Source organism: Notamacropus eugenii, chromosome 6, assembly GCF_028372415.1.
Source record: "Notamacropus eugenii isolate mMacEug1 chromosome 6, mMacEug1.pri_v2, whole genome shotgun sequence".
NCBI lineage: Eukaryota > Metazoa > Chordata > Mammalia > Diprotodontia > Macropodidae > Notamacropus > Notamacropus eugenii.
Window position 1 is genome coordinate 222,331,091 of NC_092877.1, and position 23,715 is coordinate 222,354,805.

The following is a 23,715-nucleotide window of genomic DNA, read 5'->3' on the forward strand; positions in this document are numbered from 1 at the left end:
ACCGGAACAGCAATGGATGCTTCTGCTTGCTCTCCCAGTGCTACTGTTTGTTACAGTGATAACTGTGTGTTGCCTGAGAGTAATTTCAACCAAATTCTAAGTACTGTCCTAAGTGCTGTTATCACCACCATGTTGGCTTTAGTGATGTTTTCCATGGGTTGCAATGTGGAAATCATGAAATTCTGGGCTCATATAAAGAGACCATGGGGCATATGTGTCGGCTTCCTTTGTCAGTTTGGAATTATGCCCCTCGCAGGCTTTGTCCTCTCCTTGGCCTTTGATATCCTCCCTATCCAGGCTGTGGCAGTGCTCATCATGGGCTGTTGTCCAGGAGGAACAGCTTCTAATATTTTGACTTACTGGACTGATGGTGACATGGATCTGAGGTAAGAGAAGTCAAGTGTTCGTTTATTGAAATCACATTGAATTTGTTATTTTAGAAGTCTATATGTAACATGCTGGACTCTGAATGAATCTACCACTGTTCTAACTCATGATTAAAAAATTAAACAAGGCAGGATGCATGCATTTCCTCTGTGCTGTTGACAGGCTCCTTGGCTTAAGAAGTTGTTCATATTGCTGTCATCCTATTAAACCTGTTTTCACTGGTGGAAATCCAGTTAAATACTGTTTATCATTGAGAGGGAAATCATAATTTCTGAAGGAAAAGACCTTTTCCAAATGACAGGATTCGGTCAGTGAAAGATTTCAATGCCAAAAATGGTGGGAAATGATGGTGGTAGTAACAGGGAATGAAAAGTGTAGTCACACTAAGTTAAACTACTTGTTAAGAGACAGACTGTGATATCAAATAGACCCATTTCTCTAGGTTAATTAGTCTTATCTTTGGGGGTAAAATGCAAGGCAAAAATATATTTTCTACTCTTGGGGGAGGGGGGAGCTGGCAGGAGAAGGTACAATCTGCTTCTTTCTATTTTAATTGTGATTACCTTATTCTAAAATAAACAGAAAATGGTTTCTCTGCTTCCCACAGAGTTACATAAATTGCCATATTTATTCAATTCATCATATTCCAGTCTGAACTAGCACTTGGAAAAACTAATAGAAATAAGATGTGGCAGTGGAGTGAATAGACCAGGAATTTTAATGTCAAAAGCTTGAATAGGCAAAAATTTATTTTTATGTATCTTACAACACACCATTCCCTTTGAAAAATATGCATTTATGTGTAACATCCAGGTGTTAAAGTAATATGAGCTTATCAATACCATATAGTAGGCAATCAGGCCTGTTAATCATCAGCTACTGTACTCAGGAGAGAGGATTGAGAAATGTATGAATTAAATCTCAAAAAGCAGAAACTGAAGCATATATAACTATGTATGCCAAGGACAAAATGCCAAGTGAGGAAGAAATTGAGAGTTAATTCCACAAGCTTTGTCTTCTTTCTTCTCAGTTCTGTCATCACTCCCTCCTGGACCTTGGGTCAGAAATCTATTTCTTCAGGTCCCACCTCTTTTCTCCAATAAGGAAATACAATGTCTACCTCTCTACAGGATTTTTAAGTAGGGTTTTACAAAAAGAACAAGGGGGAGTAATTATGTTCAACTTATATTCGTGTTTAGTTTGCATGTGAAGCTGCTATACCAAGAGGTCTCTGGACCAGTTTGGCCTGGAAACCAGTCAGTTATCTTAATCAGTCTAGCCTGACTGGAGTATATTTGCATGAGAATGAAGATTTAGCACAGATAACAACTGCTCTCCCAGAAAATTGTAATATTTCAGTGAAATAGCATCATTTTCCAATATAAGTATTTACTATTTCTTTAAAAGGGAAAAAAAAAATCTCATCTTTTTTAGCCACCTTTTATAATGGGAAATTTTAGAATACTTTATTTGTATAATTGTTGAAATAGTCATTCCTTTCTGGAAACTATTTTTATAACCTAATCAAATTTTTCTAAGATAGTTATATATTTTTAAGAAAATAATTTAGTTTCCTAGAAGATATGACTTTAATGTGAAAATTTTAAGGATCAATATTTTGAAAGAAATTATAAGATGCTCATGGAACATGTTCTAGCCAATAAATTTAGTAAAAATCTTAAAACAGGAAATTAAAAAGAAATCTGTGAACAATTCAGATGTCTCTGATAAGCATGATAGCCAAGATATGCCACCTAACTAACGCAAATATGTAAGACCAAAAGTGATTCCCCAAAGATGAAAGGAATATATTAAGTGCCAAAAACCATATTACACCCTACAGATACAAATACAAATTCAAAAACAGCTCTATTCCTTAGGTGCTTACATTTTATAGAGATAACAATGCAGAGTGGAATGGCAGCCAGGCGGGGGTACTTTGTTTCAGAAAGTTATGAGAATGATGAGTAGGAAGATGAAAAAAATTCTCAAAAGAATTATAAACTGTTAGCATTTGAAAGACTCTTCCAAATCATTAATAATAATAAGGGTAATGCAAATTAAAAGAACTCTAAAAATTCATTTCATAATAAAATTCACAAAAATGACAAAAGATGGGCATAATGGATTTTGGAGGAACTGTGAAAAGGCGCACAGTAATCTACTGATGGCACAGCTATCAACTAGTCTAACCATAATGGAAATAACTTATATTATGCTACAAAATGGCTGAAATGAGCATCATCCTATCACTAGATATAAAACTCAAGGATGTGAAAGACTGAAAGGAAATTTCTATATACACCAAAAATCTTCCTAGCAGCACTTTTAGTGGTAACAAAGAATTGGAAATGAAGATGTCTATTAGTTGAGGAACAGGTTAACAATGTGTTACATATGAAGGTAATGGCATATTACTGTGCTGTAAGGAAGGATGAATATGAAGAATACAGAGATACATGGAAAGATACATGAAGTGATGCAGAAACAAGCAGAATTAGGGAAGTGGTATAGATGATGAATACAACAACATAAATGCAAAGAGTTAAGATCAACAAAGGAAACTGGATTTAGGGTAATTAAAATTAGCAAGCCTGACCCTCAAGAAGATATATGTTAAGGTATCTCGTCCTTCTTCTTTGTAGGCACAGGGGAAGGAGGGGCCTACTAGTATGAAACACTATATATTCTGCCATACTTGGCTAATGTGTTAATATTGCTAGACTGTATTTTTCCTCCTCTTTTTCTTTTGTATTCTGTTACAAGGAATGACTTGCTGCAGAGGTGATGGGAGAGTGATATATTCTGTAATGAGGATGACAAAAAACCAAAAAATTTCAATATTTTAAAAGTATGGGATGCTTTCTGTAACAGGTCCCAGCAAGTACATACTTTCTACATCTAGGATAAGACTAGAAAACAAAATAAATCTGTGAAACTGTGAGGGAAAAATACAGCTTAAACTGTTTCTCTATTTGTATAAGCCTCTCAAATAATCAGAATGTGCACTGGAACAATAATGAGAAATGAAGTGCTAGACAATTTAATTTGAATTATAGACACAGTACCGGAGGGGGAAGGGAAATGTCCTAGTATCCCAAAGAGGTTATTAACATTTCAAGTTGGAAGTAACATTAGAGATCATTTGGTTCAATAGCCTTATTTTACACACAAGGAAACTGAGGCCCAGCTATCAAAAGGAATTCAGCTAAGATCCTACAGCCCAGTAAGTGACAGGATTAGTTGGAACTCAAGTCCCCTGCTCCAAATCAAGTACTTTTTCTACTACCCAATGTTGTGTATGATATTATACTAGAACGTGTCACCTATGAGGAACTTAGCCAACAAACAACTTGGCCTACTTAAAATTGAATTTCCTCACCTTTAAAATGAGAAGGTTGGACTAAATAATCTCTAAGGTCATTTCTAGATCCAAAGCCTGATCCTAACAACCAAGAACCAGTAAGCAGACTTAAAGATCTCAGTGCAACCAAAATGAGTTTTATAAAGTCCACACAGCTTAGCTTATCAACTTGACTCATAGGAAAGCCTTTATAGTTTCACTCAGGGTCTAATTTCTCTTATTTTATGTATAATTCTAAAACCTACTAGTTGGCTTCTTAAAAAGTTAAAATCTATCAATTATAAGGATAAAAAAAAGACCAGCAACTCTTGGTACCTTGCTAATAACAAGAAGGAAAAGCCCCAAATTGAGAGAGCTAGCCAGAAAACCATAAAAAGTAATAAAAAAAAACTGAAGTCAGTAATTATTTGCTTCTATATAGGCCTTTCATGTTTATGAAACTGTTCTTCCTCATAAATGAATCAGGTAAAAACTGCAAAGTATTGATTAATTAATACATGTTATTAACTCTATTTTACAATCAGGCTAACTGAAGCTAAGAGAAGTAATATAATTTGCCCTTGGACATATAACTAACTGTTTGTGCTGAAGTTAAAATCCAGGTCCCCAGCACTGTTTCCCCTCTGGGGCACTATGTAGGAGTAACCTTAAGCTATCCAGAAAACTCATTTTCTGAGGGAAATGGAAAATTGAGTTTTTACTGTCACAGTTTCAGAAATAAAATTCATCCCAGAATTTTATATTTCTGTATTCAAGCCATCACTGCTGTGACCTTCTGTGCTTCCTGCTGCATCGCACTCCTCTTCTCTCTTCCTGACTTGCAGTTTGTAACAGAAAATTCAAAGATTGAGTCAAAAGGTTACTGCCTCCTAGACCATGGCTCCATGGTAGAGTCATTTGAAATCCCCACCTCTACTTCTGAGTCAAATGCCTTTTCTAAAGCCTAAACTTTAGACTAGCACCTGTGAAAATTTTACAAGTCTGGTTTGAGAAATACATCTGAATATTATAGAATGTAGATAGAATATTATAGAATGTAGTGGTTTGGACGACTTGGAGTTGACTTCAGGGGATGTTAAATTATTAGGGATTTCATTCGAATGGAAACTGTTTCAAGGAGATGTAAAGTTAGCTGGAGATAGTTGATTAGCTCTGTTTGATGGCATCCTTTAGGTGAAATGCAAGGCAGAATATTGGCCCAATGTATGTCATTGAAAACCTCAAAGACTTCTCAACATCACAAACGTGTGATGTCTAAGTGAGTATCTTGGGACTTGATTACTCTTAAATGATAATTCATTAATATTTCTTCTTCTACCTCACTGTCCCAGAGGATCCACTGTATTATCAGGTAAACTCCTAAGTTTAGGAGCAAAAGCAAGTCTGCAGCCAGCATGGGATGGCAAGGAAATGTTTTTGCTTCTCTTATTTTTAGGAGAAACCACCCCAATCTTGTTCCTTCCTTGGCTCCCTGCCTTTCTAGATGTTTAAGTGATGAGGAAGAGGATACAAAAGAGGAGAGATGGTTAACTTCCCTTAGTTGGAGGAATAAGGAAAAGCTTACATATCAATTGACACTTTCTATATTGGACAAGTACTATTGTCTTTTTTTTCCTTCATCTCAAATGCCTTTGGGATAACATATGTTTTTGTAGCCTTTTCTTTGGCCCTTACTTTTGATTTATCTTTCCCCTTCCTGCCATTGACCAATCCATTAATCTCTACTGTTCCTTATTACTCTCTCCCCTTCTTTGTAGAGTCTACATTCTGTTCCATTTTCTCTTCCAAGACAATACTTCTCTTCTCTACCTTTTGTTTTAATCCTTTAGGACCTTCTCTCCAATTTCAATGCTAAATCAACTTTTGTCAACTTTATTCACATAAATATCCATCGATGGACAAAAAAATCAATAAACAAGAATTTATCAAATACCTCTGTGTACTAGCCATCATATTAAGCCCTAGGGAAAAAAAGCAAAACCAGTCCCTTCTCTCAAGAACCCTAATGGGGGAGATGACATATTTAAGTCAGTACCCACAAGATAAATATATAACAGAGAGATGGCAATCTTAGAGAGAAAGAAACTAGCTACTCTAACTCTTGGCACTGGTTCCTTAACTCATTCCTGATATTTAAATTTTCATTTTACATTATTTTATTTCCCTTTTTTTCATTGTTCTGTTTCCTTTCCTCCTGTCTTCCTAGAACACACATGCTAAGATTCTCACTAAGCTGCTGTCCTACTTTAAACACGATGACCACAATCTTCATCTTCTGCCTACCTTCTCCTTCAACATTAACAGATCCCTCTTTCTTTCACCATTTAGTTCTTTCCATATACTTGCTGGGTAATACTTAATAGAGCTATAGTACTGGACTTTTTTTCTGTCTTTTACTTTCACAGGCAGCTTTGAACTGTCAAACCCCGGCCTCTGCAGCTATTCAAATTACTTCTTTAAAAAAAAAACTGAATTCTTCTCCTGTCATTCAGGCAAGCCTTCTCCTCTTTAAAGTTCCTCATTTGTACCTTGTAGATTTCTACAACAATTCTATTCAATATACTCTCTCTCCAACTTCCTGTCATTTTCTTTTCCCCCATGACCCATCTTCTCCTATCCCCTTCTCTATCTTGAAAATTATAATGTATTTGATGACTTCTCCCACTCCCATTACTGCCTTCTCACAGATCTGCAAGGTATCACTCTATCCTCTTCAAGTCCCTCCATACTTTTCCTACAAAACCCCTTAATAACAATTCAGAATTGAAGATACCTGAAAATAAAGTGGAAAAAAAAAAGAACTAAGCAGAGAAATAGGAAAAAAACTAAAAGTTCCTTATTTCATTTTTTTTTATATTTTACACCTAAATGTATCCTACCACCACAATAAATTACATCACTCAAGGAAACAGCAGGATTGATTATGGGTTTCTTTTTTCAATAACACTGCTAGTATTATTCTTACAATCAAAGAATGTTATATTAAATCAAATTATTCTTAACTGAAACCAAGAAAAGAATCAAGAACACAGTTATTCCTTAAAATAAATGAGCAGGGAAAGCTATTCTTCTGAACAGTCCTCTACTTTTATCCTCCCTCATCCACTTAGGTTAGAAGGTCTAAGAATTGTGATATCATGTGTATAAGAAACTCCCAAATGAAGAAACTCCCTCCAACAATCCAAACTGCATCTTCTCTGAAATATATGTTCTTAGAATATTGCCTATAGTACTGCATGGCTAAGTGACTTATCTAGGACCACTTCACCAGTATATATCAGAAGTGGGACTTGAATTCAAATTTTTGTGAACAGTTTCCTAACGTACTATTCCAAGTGACCTCTTTTTTTTTTTTAGAAACTATTTCCATTGAACTACCTATATAAGTGAATAAAAACTCATCTTTACTTAAAAGAAGCTTCATTTTGCTTAACTTAATGCAAAACTATAGAAGTCTTTTACTTAAGGATATTTCTTTTTGCTGATTTAAGCACATCTAGCTGTTTTCCTTAACATATGAACACACAAACACACCAGCCTTCTATAGCCAACTTGTTTTAATGTCTCCTTGTGTCCCACGGCAACAGAGGAATGGAGTCTGTTATCATTCCTAATATTCTTAGAATATCTGCCACTATCAGAGGCTCTGTTTCAAATAAAGTGGAATGATCTCTGAAGTTGGAGCCAGAAGAAGGGTAAATTTCAGCTCCATACCAGCCGTATGACTTTGGACAAGTCATATAACCATTCTGAGTCTCATTTTCCTCACCTGTAAAGTGATTATAATAATATTTACAATCCCTATTTTGTGAGGTTGTTATAAGGAAAGCATTTGGTAATTTCCATATGAATATGAATTATTAGTAGTACCCAGTACTGTAATGAAATGTTTGAATCTGGATATATGTGATAACAGTTGTGAGAGTTTAGCCTTTAGGAATAATTATTATGGTATGCCCAGAGACTACATGGCAATGATGCGGCAACACAGCTCTCATAGCAAGTTTTCATTGCTCAGTTACATATGCACATTTTCTCTCAAAAACATATATACTCCTATGCTTGACCTTATAAGGTATGCTGAGATCTCAGGAGTTCCAAGAAAAAGCCATTCAGGCAAAAATTATTTTGCTCACAGCCCAACAGATACCTGGAATTCTATCATTAAAGCTTTATTTATTTGGACTTTGAAGGGTTGTAGGTCTTCTTGGAATCAATCACTGAATGTTATCCAGTATTCCCTATTTAAAATACAAATGCCCCTGGCAGAAGTAACACTACACCATTACTCTCCTGGAAACGCATGCTCTAAGTTTCTATGGAACCATATGCCACCACCAAAACACAGCTGTTTTCAAGATACTAAGTGCTGGCAGTGGAGGAGAGCTGTCCACAGCTGAAGCTTGTTCAGAAAATCAAGAGAATTAGTCAATTTCTCAGAAGTATGCCAGCAGAGATCATCACATTGAATGAGGCAAATTGAACTCATACTTCTTTGAATGAGCTCAAACCTGTTGGGACACCACTTTTCTTAAATTTCCACTTGACTATAGACCATATTTTCTTGTTTTGGCCCTTGGATTGCCATACTGTTAATTTTACTTAGAGATCTTGGACATACCAAATGCTTTAAGCCCTTGCCAGCTTCTTACCTTGTGGTTTAGATAACTGAACGTTTTGTCTGTAATGGTCCTCCTCTTGCTTCTGGTGTCCCTCAGCGAGATATCATCAATACAGACTAAGCCTGCCCAGATACAGTCAATCGACTAGTATCACACACAAGTAATGCTACAGTTAGCTATAGTCCCTGACCAAGTCTGCCACTGGCCTTGTCCCTGGAATGAACCTGGGAAACAGTACGGTATCCACCATGACTCAAAGAAATCATGCTTTATTCAATGGCAGATATCAATGCTCTGAAACTTCATCTTATATGATATTCCTTATAGCTATAACTTAATTGTTTTAGGAGATGATCGTAGCATAACAGAATTTAGAACTTGGAAGGACATTGGTGGGGCAGCTAGGTCCTCTTTGAAAATGAAGGACAAACAGCAAGCAGCAAGGCAAGGTGGCCAGTCAAGAGGACCTCAGTTCAAATCCAGTGTCAGGCACTTAGCAACTGTGTGACTTTAAGTTACTTAACCCCAATTGCCTCCAAAAAAAAAAAAATAGATATTAATAATCAGTTCGGCCAACTCCCTCAATTCACAGAAAAGAAAATAAGGCCAAGGAAGATTAAATAACACAAGGGAAGTCCTATATGAACATGGAAAGAGCCCTATTTGGCATCAGAACACCAAGGTCTAAATCCTGACTCCACCAGTGTAGACCTTGTGTAACTTTGAGCAGGTTACTTAATCTTTGGGCCTTAATTTCTGCATCTGTAACTTTAAGGGATTGGATTTGGTGATCTCTAAATTCGTTTCCAGTTTAGTCGGTAATTAACAATTATTTATTTCTACCATTGTTTAATGCAATTTTTAAAAATATATAATATCCCCCAGAAAATGCTTTCTTGGAGGTTCATTCTTCTCTTGGGTAGATGAGGGGAGGGATGTCCAGAAAATTCCTTTGATTCCAGTGTGAAATGAGCTAACACTGAAGCTACCACAAGAATCTTGATTGATATAACCACAATTATTTTACTGCCCTGAAAGAAATCCCAGGGAGAAAGGGACAAGAGATTCTGGGAGCCTTGCTTGTGTGCAGTGAACTTTTGTTTCGCTAGGATTAACCTGATATTGGCTGATTCCTTAGCAACACATGAGAGTAAAATATGCTTCAGATGAGAGAGTGATAAAGTAAATAGAAGAGGGGTTATAAAGAGAGGCAGATGAACACCAAAGGACTACATGCCATCTAAATATCTCTGCATACTAAAGGATGCTACTGCTATTAATAATTTCACATTGGATGTTGCAATTTGAATTGCAGGGGTGGGGGGTAGGGGGAGACTTTCACTTGGAACACGGATGGGAAAAATTCAAATTAAATAAATTTGTCCATTTCTTCATAGCGTCAGCATGACAACATGTTCCACTCTGCTCGCCTTGGGAATGATGCCTCTTTGTCTCTATATTTATACAAAAATGTGGACAGATTCTGGGTTGATTAAAATTCCCTATGATAGTTTAGGTAAGTTTTTTTCTCTATACAATACTTTAATATTTTTCTAACCTATATCTGTTTTCTCTTTCCCTAATTTTCCAGGGTGGGTTTTAAGATTCATTTCTACTTATTACAGGCCATTCCTAACTTTTAAAGTATTCCTAAAATAAAGGAATATATATTCCTGATACACACATATACATACATACATACATACATACATACATACATATATACATACATACATGCATATATCTGGCATAGAAGAAAGAAAAGAGAGAAGAGAGACCTGGATTCTGATCTTGCCTCTCATTAAATACATATATGATCTAAAATATGTCATTTAACCAGACCAGGCTTTATGTGGAAATGAGTGAAAGCTGATTGTTAAATATTCATTATGAACATTTACACCTCAAAAATCAGCAGTTGCTACAAAATCAGAGCTCATTTCATTGTTTTGTTGATTGTATGGTCTTAAGAAAGTGTTAATAATGCAGATTAAACTCAAAATATCAATGGATATATCCCTTCAGTCCTCAGTCTGGTAGTTAAATACTTCCCTGTACATTTCAGAGATAAGCCCAATCAGTAGCACAACCCTCTCTGGTCTGCTGCATGTAATTTAGAATGTCTGAATTTTCTTTAGTGGGAAAAAGGTCTTTCATTCCAAAATTAGTGATAATTGGCAACAAAGCTTAAGATTTGAATGTCTGACAGGAGTGAGACACAAAGTCTAAACCTACACTCAGATAAAGAAATAATATCCAATCTTTTTCTAAGAGTAAATTTTGATAGAAAGAAGAGAGATCATGATGATACTAGTCACATGAAAGGAAGGAAACACTAGAAAGGGGGGAAATGGAGTCTGTGGCTGCTAAAGACAAATATTTTCTAATTTAAAACTTAGTCTAGTTCTAACCCTATATTTAGTGGTGTCCAGATTTTTGTTCCATCAACCATAAAACAGAGATAATAGATTAATGAAATGAACTGTAGGGATCCTTACAACTGAGGATAAAAAAAGTTAATGGTGTGAAGGTACCTACAAAATTTTTAAGGTCTGATAATTATTCAAAGTATTATTATTTTCTAGCTTTTGTCATTTAAAATCCTCATCAAACATATAAGAATCCTCCACAATTCATCAAACAGAGTGAGTGAGGACTCTGATATTCTCTCAATATAAGTCTAGAAACTGCTCTAGAGTTTTCATAATGCTTTATTGGGAATATGGGAAGGTAGCGAGGGAAAGGGTGGAAACATCACAAATAGAAACATCAAAAATAAACTAAATCCAAATGGAAAATCTACACTATAGAAAGTCACCAATTAAAGCTCCTGAGATAAAATTCAGTATACATAGCATGTATGACTCTTGTAATCTGCCACTGCTGGGCTACAACTAGTCAAAGAACTCTACTAATAAGCTAAAAGTTGTGGGTTCAATTCTCCAGTGAGCTAATTAGCTTTGGTATATGTTATAGTAGCTGTTCTACCCACTTGCAAATGCATTCAGGTGTTCACAAGAGAGACAAGGTAAGAGGACAGCATGAATTAGTAAATGAATCGCTATTAAAAGCAAAATTATTTAAATGATGTCTTGTCAATAATTAGTGTGACAGTAGTCTCCCCCATGTAAATAAATAACTCTTGAATGGAAGGTTCTATGTGAAATATAAATGTGTTCTGTATGGTGCCCAGCACATTGTAAAAATCCAATAAATATTAAATAACCTGATATCTGATAAAATTGGAATCTAAGGGCAGACCGACTATAGAACTGTCATCACTAAATATGCACAGAAAACAAGTAGAAGGTATACTTTGCCCTTTCCATTCTTTCTCCCTTCTTCCTCCCTTTCTTCTCTGCATTCCCTTTCTTTTTCATCTCTTTTTCCCCCAAATTATTTTTTCTTTCTTAATTACCTGACTTAAATCTGCCATTGATACCTATTTAACTCTACTTAGAGAAACTCCAGGCTAAACAAGTAACTAACCCCAGTTTAATCAGAAGAGATAAAAGCCATAAAGAAAATGCTTTTTTTTTTTCTTTTGTACTGGAGTAAATCTTTTCTATCACAATTCTGCTTATTTTAATTAATGTTCGCAGACTTACACTGCTTAGAATCTGCTTCCAAGCCTTTGTGCAATTTACTTCACTAGCAGCCACGAATTCTCTATTTCATTATTATATCTGAGTCTCTAAAATATTTTAAAGGAAATTGAACACCAAAAGAAGAAAAGAGGGAGAGAGGGGGAGGAAGGGAAAGAGAGAAAAAGACAAAGGGAAAGAGAGAAGAGAAAGGAAAAGATAAGAGAAAGGAGAGAAAAGAAAATGAAGGAGATAGAGAGAAATAGAGAAAAAAGAGATAAGAACATAAAAGAAAGAAGGAAAATGAAGAGAATGAGAGGAGAGAGAACATGTGAGGGAAGGATAGAGAATGTCGGGAGAAGGGAGAAGGAAGGAGAGAGTGTGAACACAAGACGATGTGGCTGCTATAATAGAAGCATAGACTGGACAAATGGTTGTTGAATAACATGGGGAAACAAAACATATGTCACAAGAACTGCAGGAAATTGAACTCAGTGAAATTGAAGTATGCCTCTGTTATCTGGCTGGGTGAGCACATAGCTGCAAAGAATTTTAATTACTTGAGAGGTTGCCAAGTAGATTATCTCAAGAAAAATTTAAAACTTGCTTTCCCTTCTGGTCTATCACCTCTAGGCCATGGATTTGAATGAAACTGAGTCAATGGTGGCCCGGAAGTCATTAACATGTGAGGGTCTTCTGAGTGCTTTATAAACTCAGGCTAATTTTGCATGCATTATTTCTTCACTTCCAAGAATAGGGCCCTCATTGCATATCAGCTGTTAGTGTGCACTCCATAAAAGCAAAGAAAAAAAAGAAATTAGCATGGGCCAGTTAAGAGGACCCTGGACTTGGAGTCACAAAGCATTGGATTTAAATACCATCTTAGACCATTTGTATGACCCTGGGAGGGTCATGTAATCTCTCCATGTCTAAGATTCCTCATCTGTAAAAGGATATGGAAAGACCTCTGACACCCTTTCAGCTTTAAATCAGTGATTCTATGATTTTTCATTCTAGGAAACTAAGTTCTGAATCAAAAGAAACTCCTACTTCTCTCTTATTTTAGAAATGGATAGGGCCCATTAAAAAAGCACCTAGGCCAAAGGCAGAGCTAATGGAGAATGATATTAAAATATAGAAAAGAAATTTTGTAATTGTATAAAATTGTATAAATAAAATTGTGTAAAATATCCATTGGAAGAATATTTATATCCCCAACATTATTTATTTAATTCTCTCAATGCCAGGGATATGAAGTGGTTCAGTGACTTCCCTAAGGCAATAGTAACAGTAGCAGTGGTAGCAGTAGTAGTAGTAGTAGTAGTAGTAGTAGTAGTAGTAGTAGTAGTAGTAGTAGTAGTAGTAATAGTAGTAGTAGTAGTAATAGTGGTGGTAGTGGTGGTGATGATGTTAATAGTAGTAAAGTAGTAGTAGCTGACTTTATAAAATGCAAAGCACCTTGAAAATTATCTCATTTATCCTCCCAACAATTCTGGGAGATAGGTACTGTTATTATGCCCATTTTACAAATAAGGAAATTGAATCACATAGATATTAAATGAATTCCCTGGAGTCACACTACTAGTAAGTATCCGAGGTCAAATTTAAACTCAGATCTTTCTGACTCCAGACCCAGCACTCTATCCACTATGCCACTTAGTTCAAACATTTAGTATGTGCTAGAGGGAGGATTCCATTCTTTCTGATTCAGAATAAGGCTTTCTATTTACTACCCCACATTACCACTGATATTAATCAAAGGATCATAGATTTTGTAATTAGAGAGGACCTTAGCTATATAGGAGAGAGACCAAAGAGAGTCTCCTATGTCCTTTCAAGATGTTCTTCCTCTTGTGTCTTTTTTCCTTCTTTCCTATCTTTGCTTTCAATGAAGTTTCCCTTTTTTTATTTCTAGGTATTTCTTTAGTTGCTCTTGTTGTTCCCATTTCTGTGGGAATAGTTGTCAAAAACAAATGGCCAAATAAAGCCAAGATCATACTTAAGGTAAGAATCCTACACAGCATTACCCACAAAGATAAATGACCAGATATCATGAGGGAAATTATTTTTTTTTCCTTAGTACTACTAAAATACTTTCATCATGTTATATGTTTTTCTCATGGGAGGGGTCTAGAAGCTTCCCAGGCTGCATTTCCATGTATGCTATTTTTCTTTCAACACAATCAAACTGTATTTCCATCACTATACATGAGGAAGCTATCCCCCAAGGTGCAAAATGATGCCTGGCATTTTATTCTCCTTATCATATATCCTATATCCAATATTCTTCTTGAAAATAAAGATACTTCACATGAAATGTGAATGAACATGAAACATGTTTGATATTTTATTGTACTTTCTACCCTGAGTATTTGGAAGCAAAATCTCCATCGCTGAACTATATAACAAGTAGGGGTAGAAAAGGAAGTGATTGACAAAATGGGCGATGGAAAATTCTTCTCCAATCAACTTCCCAATATCCATTAAATCCTTGTAAAACATAGATAACAATTAAAATTGCCACAATAGAAATCCCCTACAGACCTTTATAGTTTTTAAAACACTTTTATATATTAATTTATTTTACCCTTTGAATACAAGTATTATAATTCCATTTTACAGATGAAGAAACAAATTTCACAGAGGTTGAAAACTTTGGAAAAGTTACATAGCTAGGAAGTAGTGGAACCAAGATCAGAACGCTTATTTCTTACATTTAATCCACTATGATTTCCACAAATCCTTCAATGTTTGATATTTTTTGAAGTCTTTAGGAAAAACTTAAACATGTTTTTCCTTTTTTCTAAGGAAACACTCACTGTATGGCAAGAGTTCCTAACAATGTCCTAAAGTCACTTGAGTTTCTTTAGGAGTTAATGAACTTTCTGGTGCTAGAGATCTTCAAACCAAAGTTGGATGAAAGTTCATCCAGATAGTAGAAGTATTCATCCTTTGAACCAACGTTAAGCTAGATTGTCTCTGAGATCCTTTCCGACTCTATTTTTATGATATTGAGATTAACGTTCATTAATATTCCCAGTCATATGACCTATTCAATAGGATGTATATTGACTTCTGCTATATTGAGACACTACTAGTTTTTCTCCAGTTTTTCCAATCTAGTTTAAGAACAATACAGGGATTCAAGATGAAAGAGGGAAGCAGTATGATAAGGGACAGAGTTTGGGGCTTAGAGTCACAAGAGTCATGTTCAAATCCTGGCTCTGGCTCCTATAATAGTAATCTCTGTGATATCAGATGTATCCTCTCTGGACTTCCATTTCTACATGAAAGGGTTGGACTCAATGGTTTTTAATGTCCCCTTCAGATCTAAATCCTACGCATCCATGATCCTTTGGTAGCATAGTTATCATCTGCAAACAGAGAAGACCTAGAATAGTTCTTTGGCAAAGATGGGAGAAAAGTGATGCAAGAATGGAATGCAGTGACATCAAAGTAGTGGAATGGCAAATATATGGGGGTTTGGGGGGAAGAGAAACTACAATACACAAACTGAATAATCATCTCCAGATTGATTGTACATGAACTGTATATCTATTATCACAGAGTCTCAAGGTCTAGTCCCATCCTCCATCTAAAATATCAGTCTACTCACTGGTTCTCTCATGAAAACATGAAACTAACTTGAATCTTGAATGGCACTATGCAAGAAAGTGACTTTTTTTAACACCTCTAAAGATAGAGGGGGAAATACAATACTTTAGGACTAGAATCTTGGGGTCTCGGCTTAATTTCTATTGCCCTCTGACACATAAACTTATATTGGAATAGAGCTTTGAAGCTTACAAAGCACTTTGTCTACATGATCATGTTTAATTTTCATAGTCATGCTAGTAACATTTCTTCTTCCCAGAGACACTGAATTTGAGACTTTGGGAACTTATTCACACCAGTTCTTGTATTTGATTTTCTTATCTTCCTGGAGTCTCTTTAACATTTATTAAAATACTTCAAGTTTTAAAGGTAGGCTGCATAACTGTTATCATCCCCATTTTGCAGATAGGGAAAATGAGTTTCAATGAGGTAAAGTGACTTATCTGTTAGAGAAAAGAGCTAAGACTCTGTGCCAAAACTCCTGTCTATAAGTCCAGGAATCTTACCTAGTTTCTGTTATAGTATTCTGTCTCTAGAAAAAAAATACAAAGAATTTATCCCCATGACTTTTATTTGGACAAGTTATGTATTTGGTTTTGGTTATTTTGATTGATTGTATGCTTTTCATAAAGCACATTTTTCTCTTTCAGGTTGGTTCCATTATGGGTACAATTCTTATAGTGGTCATAGCTGTGGCTGGAGGCATATTGTACCAGGGATCCTGGGTTATCCATCCTAAATTGTGGATTATAGGAACACTGTTTCCTTTTATTGGTTATCTACTCGGCTTCATCCTGGCTCGGATAGCTGGTCTGTCCTGGCAGAGGTACATTCATTCAGTTTGGTACATGTTTCTTGGAGATAGCTCCCAAATTAGTCTATAGTCCACAATATAATGATTTCTTCTCCCAATGTACTATTTCCAAGAAAAAAAATCATACATAGTCATTGATTATACCTAAATATGTAAATGACAAAGAAAAGAAATACTGAGTCATTCTTTTTTGCCTCCTTTTCTTTTGGATCATTTAACACACTGTGCAAAGTTGCACTCTTACATTTCTATGCATCTTCCCTCTCCAGCCAGGGACTGGATAAAAAGCCAATTAATGGAACGCTGTGATAACTAAGGGCTCTTCTAGTCAACAGGAGGTCATAGAAGTATCCTCATTAAAAGATGCTGAATATTGGAACTCAGGGTGACATTTGTGGGTCTAATGCTTGCTCACAGAGAGGAAGAGATATTTCTTCTAGTAGTCCTCTATCTAAACTCAGAGTAGAAGAAAGAAGCCTTCAAAGTTGGTGGGTAGTCAAGATTAGAAGAGGAAGTAGAAATCGATTACTAGTAAAATAATAATAATAATTTGCATTTTCATAATGCTTTAAGATTGGCAAAGTGCTTTACAAATATTTCATTTCACTAGCCACCTTGGGAGGGAGGTGTGTTATTATTATCCCCATTTTACAGTTGAGGAAACTGAGGCATACAGAGATTAAGTGACTCTCCCAGAGTCACATTATTAAGTCTCTGTGTCAGGATTTGAACTCAGATCTCCCTGACTCTAGGTGAAGTGTTCCATCCATTGCACCACAGAGAAGTGAGTAGAAAACATTGCAATAGAATTTCTCCACTCTTCAGCAACAGAATAAAGATTTAAAAACAACAAAGAACAAAGAAGATAGACCTTGTTGGTCCTCACATCTATCAGTTCAGGACCCACAACTGACAAATTCAATATAATATCAAAAGAATGACAACATTAGTTGATTATCATGTGTGGACTGAGCACTTATGTGCCCTCCAAATTAATTAAGGACATAATTGAGAAACATAAAATGATGTCTATGCCAAATAGAAATGCCCATAGAAATGAATCTGTTTTTCATCCATGTGTATAATACTCCAAGAAAGACTATCACAGAAGAGAGCAAGGACTAGCCTTAGAATCAGAAAGGCCTAGATTCAAATTCTTCCTCTGACATAGACTAGCTGTATAGCTATGAGTAAATAATTTATCCTCTTAGTGCACCAGTCAACTCTACCACTATATTTTGCGGAGTGGTAGAAAGGGATTCCTCACCCAGAGTTCCTTTCACTAATGGAATCATAAGTCTGGTAAATATAAATTTACAAACATGTGTGTGTTTTCATAGATGCATTTACATGTATATTTATGTATATATGTATGCATAATATATATTTCATAGCATTTTGAAAAACAAGATATTCTCTGAACATTTATTTTAATTTACTTTTAGATGTCGCACAGTGTCTTTGGAAACAGGAATGCAGAACACTCAGCTGTGTTCGACAATAGTACAACTATCCTTCTCTCCTGAAGAACTCAATCAGATGTTTACCTTTCCACTCATCTACAGTATTTTCCAGCTTGCGATGGGAGCAATAATTGTGGGAAGTAAGCAATATCAGTCATTCTATATCCTCATACTCTTCTTTCCAAAATCCTGGAATTGCTAAATTGAACTTCATCCATTCCTTGGTTTTTGGCAGGTTAATTTCACAAATAAGCCCAACAGGGGAAGAAGCCTCTAATAGTATTATCGTTGCCCAACTGCAGATAAAAAGGTTCCAAGTTCAGCAACATGTTCCAGTAAGAACTGTACACATTCTGTTCTGTGTTTAGGGAAGTCATGCTGTTCAGAAGTATTACATAAGGATTCATCTAAATAAAGAGAACTTGACTATTTGTTCTGTTAAATCCAAGATCCCCAAATAAATAATTGTCTAGGTATGTCAAAGATATTTTACCTGGAAACCAAGGCTGTGTCTAAAAATACAGACTAAAGAAGATCAAAGTAATTGAGCATCCCTAAATGCCACATTCCCGTGAAATCCAGGTATAGAGAGGAAATCCAGCCCATAGCGTATGTTTTCCGTGAACAAATTCAGAACCTTCTCCTGATTGTTCCTTATCTCTGGTATATTTAGGTGGGTGAAAAGGTTAGATGTGTTATTTTTATCTTCTCTCATTTCCACCCAAACATCAATTTGTTTTTTTTCTTGTTATTAATTTCCAAAGACTGATTTTTTCTTCACTTTCGTATCTTTTTGAACTTCATTTTTCTATTAAAGAAACAGTAAGAATTTTAAAAGCTTCTTAACATTTTCATGAAGAATTCAGAAAAGATGAAAGACAGTAATGCTGCAGATGTTAGTCTATGAAAAGCATTTTAAGGTGTCGAAGTATGACTGTTTCCAAAAAACAAAAAAAGCCTCAGATCCAATGTATCATCTCTTTGTCTGTGGGCTCTAGTCACATCATGATCTTCCCTCTTGGCTCTAATTCTCTCTGCATACATGCTCGTTTGAACATGGGTCTACTTTTCCAAATTTCATGTTCATTTGTAGCTTTCATTGAAGGGAGAGATTTACTGTAGTAGAAAGAAAGATGGAAGGAAATACGCATTTATTATGCACGTACTATATGCCAGGCACCATGAACTTAATAAATATTAATCTCATTTGATCCTCACAAGAATCTTTGAAGGCAAGTCTATTTTCCAGTTGAGAAAACTAAGGCAGAGCTTAAGTAATTTGCCCTGAGTCAAATAGCCAGTATCTAAGACAGGAGTTGAATTTCAGGTCTTCCTGACTCCAGACCGAGCCCTCTATCCACTGTGCCACTAAGCAGAAAATAGGGAATCTCATCACCTGGGTTCAGTTTCTGGTCCTATTATTTACTAACTGAGTAGTCTCAGCAAGCTAATTGATTTTAGTGACAACAAACTCAAAATGAGACCACACTGCACCATGGAAACCAAAAGACTTCACTTGCCTTACGCTATGTGAAGAGAGCTACACTGTCCACACTAAGGGACTTGATAATCCCCCAGTTTAAAAAGAATTGTCCTTCAGTACCTTTTGCTGGTCTAGAATATTGTGGTCCTGTCTGAGCATCCCATTTTGCAAGAGACAGTGACAGACCCAAGCAGGTCCCAAGGAGGGGACCTAGGATGGTGAAATGAACACACTAGAGAATATGCAATCCTGTAAAGGATATGAAGATGCTAGGAGTGGAGAAGAGATGACGAAGGCAGCCCATGCTAGCAGTCTTCCCCATCTGTGAATTTCCACATATTATCCAAAGAACTTAAGACTTAAATGTTGAAACAGACTTCATAATTCATCTAGTCCATCTTGTACCAGTTCAACCACCCTTTAAAATATCAAATAAACCGCCTTCTCTACCTGATGACCTCTAATGGGAAATGCTATTACTCTTAGCTCTAATTGTTGAGCAGTTTTTTCTGACCTTGTCTTTTTTTTTCACCTCTCTCTATGCCTACTCTTTTGGTGATCTTATCACTCCTAGGGGCTTAATTATCATCTCTATGTAGACAACTTCCAAGTCTTTGGAGATGCTTCCTCAGCCCCAGTCTCTCACCAGAGCTCCAGTCCTCATCACAAAATACCTGCTCAATATTTCCCTCTGGATGCCCCATGGACATCTCTAACTCAACATGTCCAAAATGAAGTTCATTAATCAAGCTATGTAGGGATTTGAATGCCAAAAAGTATACAGTTCTATTGTGATGTCACTGTCAAGGCAGACAGGTGGTACAGGGGATACTGCAAACAGACTAGAGTCAGAAACTCCAGTCAGTCAGCCGTTCAGTCATGTCTGATTCTTCATGACCCCGTGATCCACAGCACATCAGCACTGTCCATAGTGTTTTCTTGGCAAAGAATCTGGAGTAGTTTGCCATTTCCTTTTCTAGGAGTCAGGAAGACCTGAGTTCAAATCTAGCCTCAGACATCATACTAGCTGTGTAATCTTAAGCAAATCATTTAACCCCTGTTTGCCTTGGTTTTCTTCAACAATAAAATGAGAATAATAATAATTATATATATATATATATATAATAATAACAATGCCTACCTCTTGGGCTTTCATGAGGTTCAAATGAGATAAATTTGTAAAGCACCTATCATAAAGCCTGGTACATAGTAGGTGCATAATAAATGTTTATTCCCTTCTCTTCCTATTATTTTATGAGATGTCCAGGTGATACTCATTTTACTCATTTTCATGCCTCATTCTCCAAATGTCTCTATCTCCTCACCAACAGCCCCCTTGCAACCTTTCCAGCTCTGCTTTAATGTGCTGTCTTCATTCATTAGAATGTGTTCCTTGAGGTTAGGCACTGCCTTATCTACTGTATTTGTATTTGTTATTTTCAGGGTTTAACACAATGCCTGACACATAGTACACATATAATAAATACCCTATTACTGATCTAACCTTTCCATCTCTTATTGTGACTCAGAAGTCACCCTGCTTTCTTGAAGACTATACCAGGAAAATTCAATCTATGGCAGGTCCTACCAAGTTTACAAAGCATTTACTATACAGGCTTGGAAAACAGACTAACCAATTTTAGAAAGGATCATCTCTAAAAAGTTGGCTACTGGGTGATATATTTTTTTGATCACAACAAACCATGAAACTATTTTCTAAAGCATGAAGAGACTGAGATATATGTTGGTATAAATAGTACCACACTGATGAGATCATGGATTTTTTTGAAATATGTAGAGAAGAAAGAAATGAGGAGACATTTGCTAATTTTTAAATAGACATTTTTACCCTCAATCTACACAAGAGGAAACTAAAACTCAGTTCAAAGATCAAATTTCTCCATGGTCACATAAACTGGTGAGTGTCAGAAACAAGATATGAACCTGAATCTCCCTGATTCTAGGTCTAAAAATTTGTCTACCATGCTACCCTCTAATAGAAAAAGCACTAAACTGGAAAAATCTGGAGAGCTAGGTTCTGGTCAACTTCTGGATACCTCACATCAGGTTCTTTGATGGTTAGATGATTAGATCGTGTGATTCCTTAAAGTTCCTTCCACATCTAGTATTCTAGAATGTTCTTCTTTCAGACAGGCCTAATTCCTCCTCTACTGCCCTGGAATACTGAGCAAGTCAAATGACAACACTTTCTTCCCTTTCTCACTTCCTCATAATAAGATGAATCATTACAATCTCAAGGTATTTGCATTTGGGGCTTTTGCCCTTTTTGCGGAAAAATCTGGGGAATTATTATTCTTTATAATCAACAGTCTCTTAGACTAAAATGGCTTTCTTGCTGACTTTACATGAAAACTATACTTTAATGCATGCATGTGAATGGCTCATTCATCCTCATATGTCACACAGTAGCTCTGTACTCTGTCCTACAGGAGTTCAGGACACTTCAGCACACTTTCAGAGGTAATTACTCTCTCCAAGTGTTCCCATTACTTTAGAATATTCCATGACCTTTCAAAAATGCAAAATATTTTATGAGTGAAAAGTCATATTAGCAATCATTTCCTGGAATATTTTGCAGCCTATCATCAATAGCACTTTTCTATTAATCATCTTGAATATGTGTATACGTGTTTTTTTTCCCTAGTCTATGTCTTATACAAGAAATGCTCTGGCAAAAATAAGACAGAATTTGCAGAGAGTGACCCGAAAATAGCAGAGCCTGAGCCATCCAATTCTATACAGAACAAAGGATTTTCTCTGCAAGAAGACTAGACTTCAATGGAAACAGAAGACCTCCAAGGAAGATGCTTGTTCTATAACTTCTTTTAAAGTCTTTGATTTGGCAAAACACCAAGAAGAAAGCTAAATTTAGGTTTCTGAGGGAAGCCACATATTGAATTCCCTGATAACTTACTGGTGGTCCTGTTTTTGATGTTACAAAGATTTGTCAAGAACAACTGATTTTAATTTCTTCCAAGAACAAATATTCTAAGGGCCACAATGAGGACTTCATAACTATTGCACTAGATTTCCTCCTGGGCAATTCTGAGTTTTTTATTACTCTGGGATGAGAACGTGGCATTTTGTGTATAAAGAGATGTGCAATTGATTGTTGCTAGAAAGCTACAGTATTTATCTGAATTAAAGAATGAACATTCCTGTGACATTTTTAAACCATTATTATTCAAAGCATTTTGGATCCTATGCATCAAGATAACCTGCCAGAGGACACCACAGGGCAACATCCGATTTTCCTTCTGAGGAGTGGGGGGGAAAGGAAAAAAATAAAAATAAAAGCAAAAACCAAACCAGTTCCAAGAATGATACTGCGACATCATAGATGACTAGGAACAGAATCATTTTGACTCAATAAACATTTGTTGAATGTCTGGAAGGAAATGAAGTTAGAGGTGACCCTCACGAATCAGCATGGACACTCTGCATCCTTTGATCCACCTCAAAAATATGATGGTCTATACAAGCATGTTTCAGGAGACTAAGAACAACTAAGTATATATTTGATTTTATATATATTACAAAGCTTTTCATATTATAGGAGCATAATAAATATGTTTTCATTCACTCATTTGAGTCTTCTCCAAGTAGAGTACTTTCTTTCTTTTTCTGTCACCATAGAAAAAGTTACTAAGGTTTTATGTCAGTCACATGATCAATACTTATAAAACATCACTGTGTCTAGAGCATGTTAAATGGTACTGTCATGGGGAGTTTCAAGGAAAGCAGGCAAACAGGACTGACTGCCCTACCAGAAATTTCAGATGAATACAACAGGGCAAATATAAACTAGGAAAAACAAAGAATAGGAACCTTCCAAATGTGGATGTGAAATATTGCAGGCACACAAGATATACAGAAGCATTGATTCAGGTCAGAAAGTATTTAATGGGGAAGTGAGCACTGAATATTGTGTGAAGTCAAAGACACGTGATGATTGGTAAAAGTAAGACAGCTCTTGGCAGAGGAAGTAAGTTACTGAAGGGGTGAGCAAGTAGATTTGTATGAAATAAGCAGAGGTGATGAGACTGGATATAAGAGATCAATGAAGTACTGAAGGGGTCCATTCACGGAACGTTCAATCCTGAGGCTGGTATCTCTATTAGATTCAACTTTTTTTTTTTTTAACAGTAGAATTTGCCTGCATTATTAACCCACTTATTAGTGCCCTTATTCCATTGTTAACTAAGATAATCTTACAGTAAATTTCTTTGCCCAGAATTACTTTCAGTATTTGAATTATCAGAACTCAGAGTGAATTCCTGCTTAGTGTCCTAAGATATAAAGTAGTGAATTCACATTAAGAATTTCAAACACACATAAAGTCCAAGGATTGAAGACTAACAT

General features: G+C 35.9%; 1 protein-coding gene across 1 annotated transcript; it reads left to right on the top strand.

The window, feature by feature from the left end:
- Positions 1-23,693, top strand: SLC10A2 (solute carrier family 10 member 2). The gene is made up of 6 exons (XM_072622005.1): positions 1-386; positions 9,771-9,889; positions 13,873-13,961; positions 16,223-16,398; positions 17,832-17,989; positions 21,998-23,693. The coding sequence occupies exons 1-6, from the start codon at positions 13-15 to the stop codon at positions 22,123-22,125; spliced, it is 1,044 nt and encodes a 347-aa protein (XP_072478106.1). The 5' UTR covers positions 1-12; the 3' UTR covers positions 22,126-23,693.
- The last annotated feature ends 22 nt before the right edge of the window (positions 23,694-23,715 follow it).

What these genes read in the sequence shown, in the direction of transcription:
- SLC10A2 (XM_072622005.1), top strand. Translation starts at nt 13, where the DNA reads ATGGATGCTTCTGCTTGCTCTCCCAGTGCTACTGTTTGTTACAGTGAT. An exon ending in GATGGTGACATGGATCTGAG is followed by an intron (nt 387 to 9,770) that starts GTAAGAGAAGTC and finishes ATTTCTTCATAG; the next exon opens with CGTCAGCATGACAACATGTT. An exon ending in AAGCCAAGATCATACTTAAG is followed by an intron (nt 13,962 to 16,222) that starts GTAAGAATCCTA and finishes TTTCTCTTTCAG; the next exon opens with GTTGGTTCCATTATGGGTAC.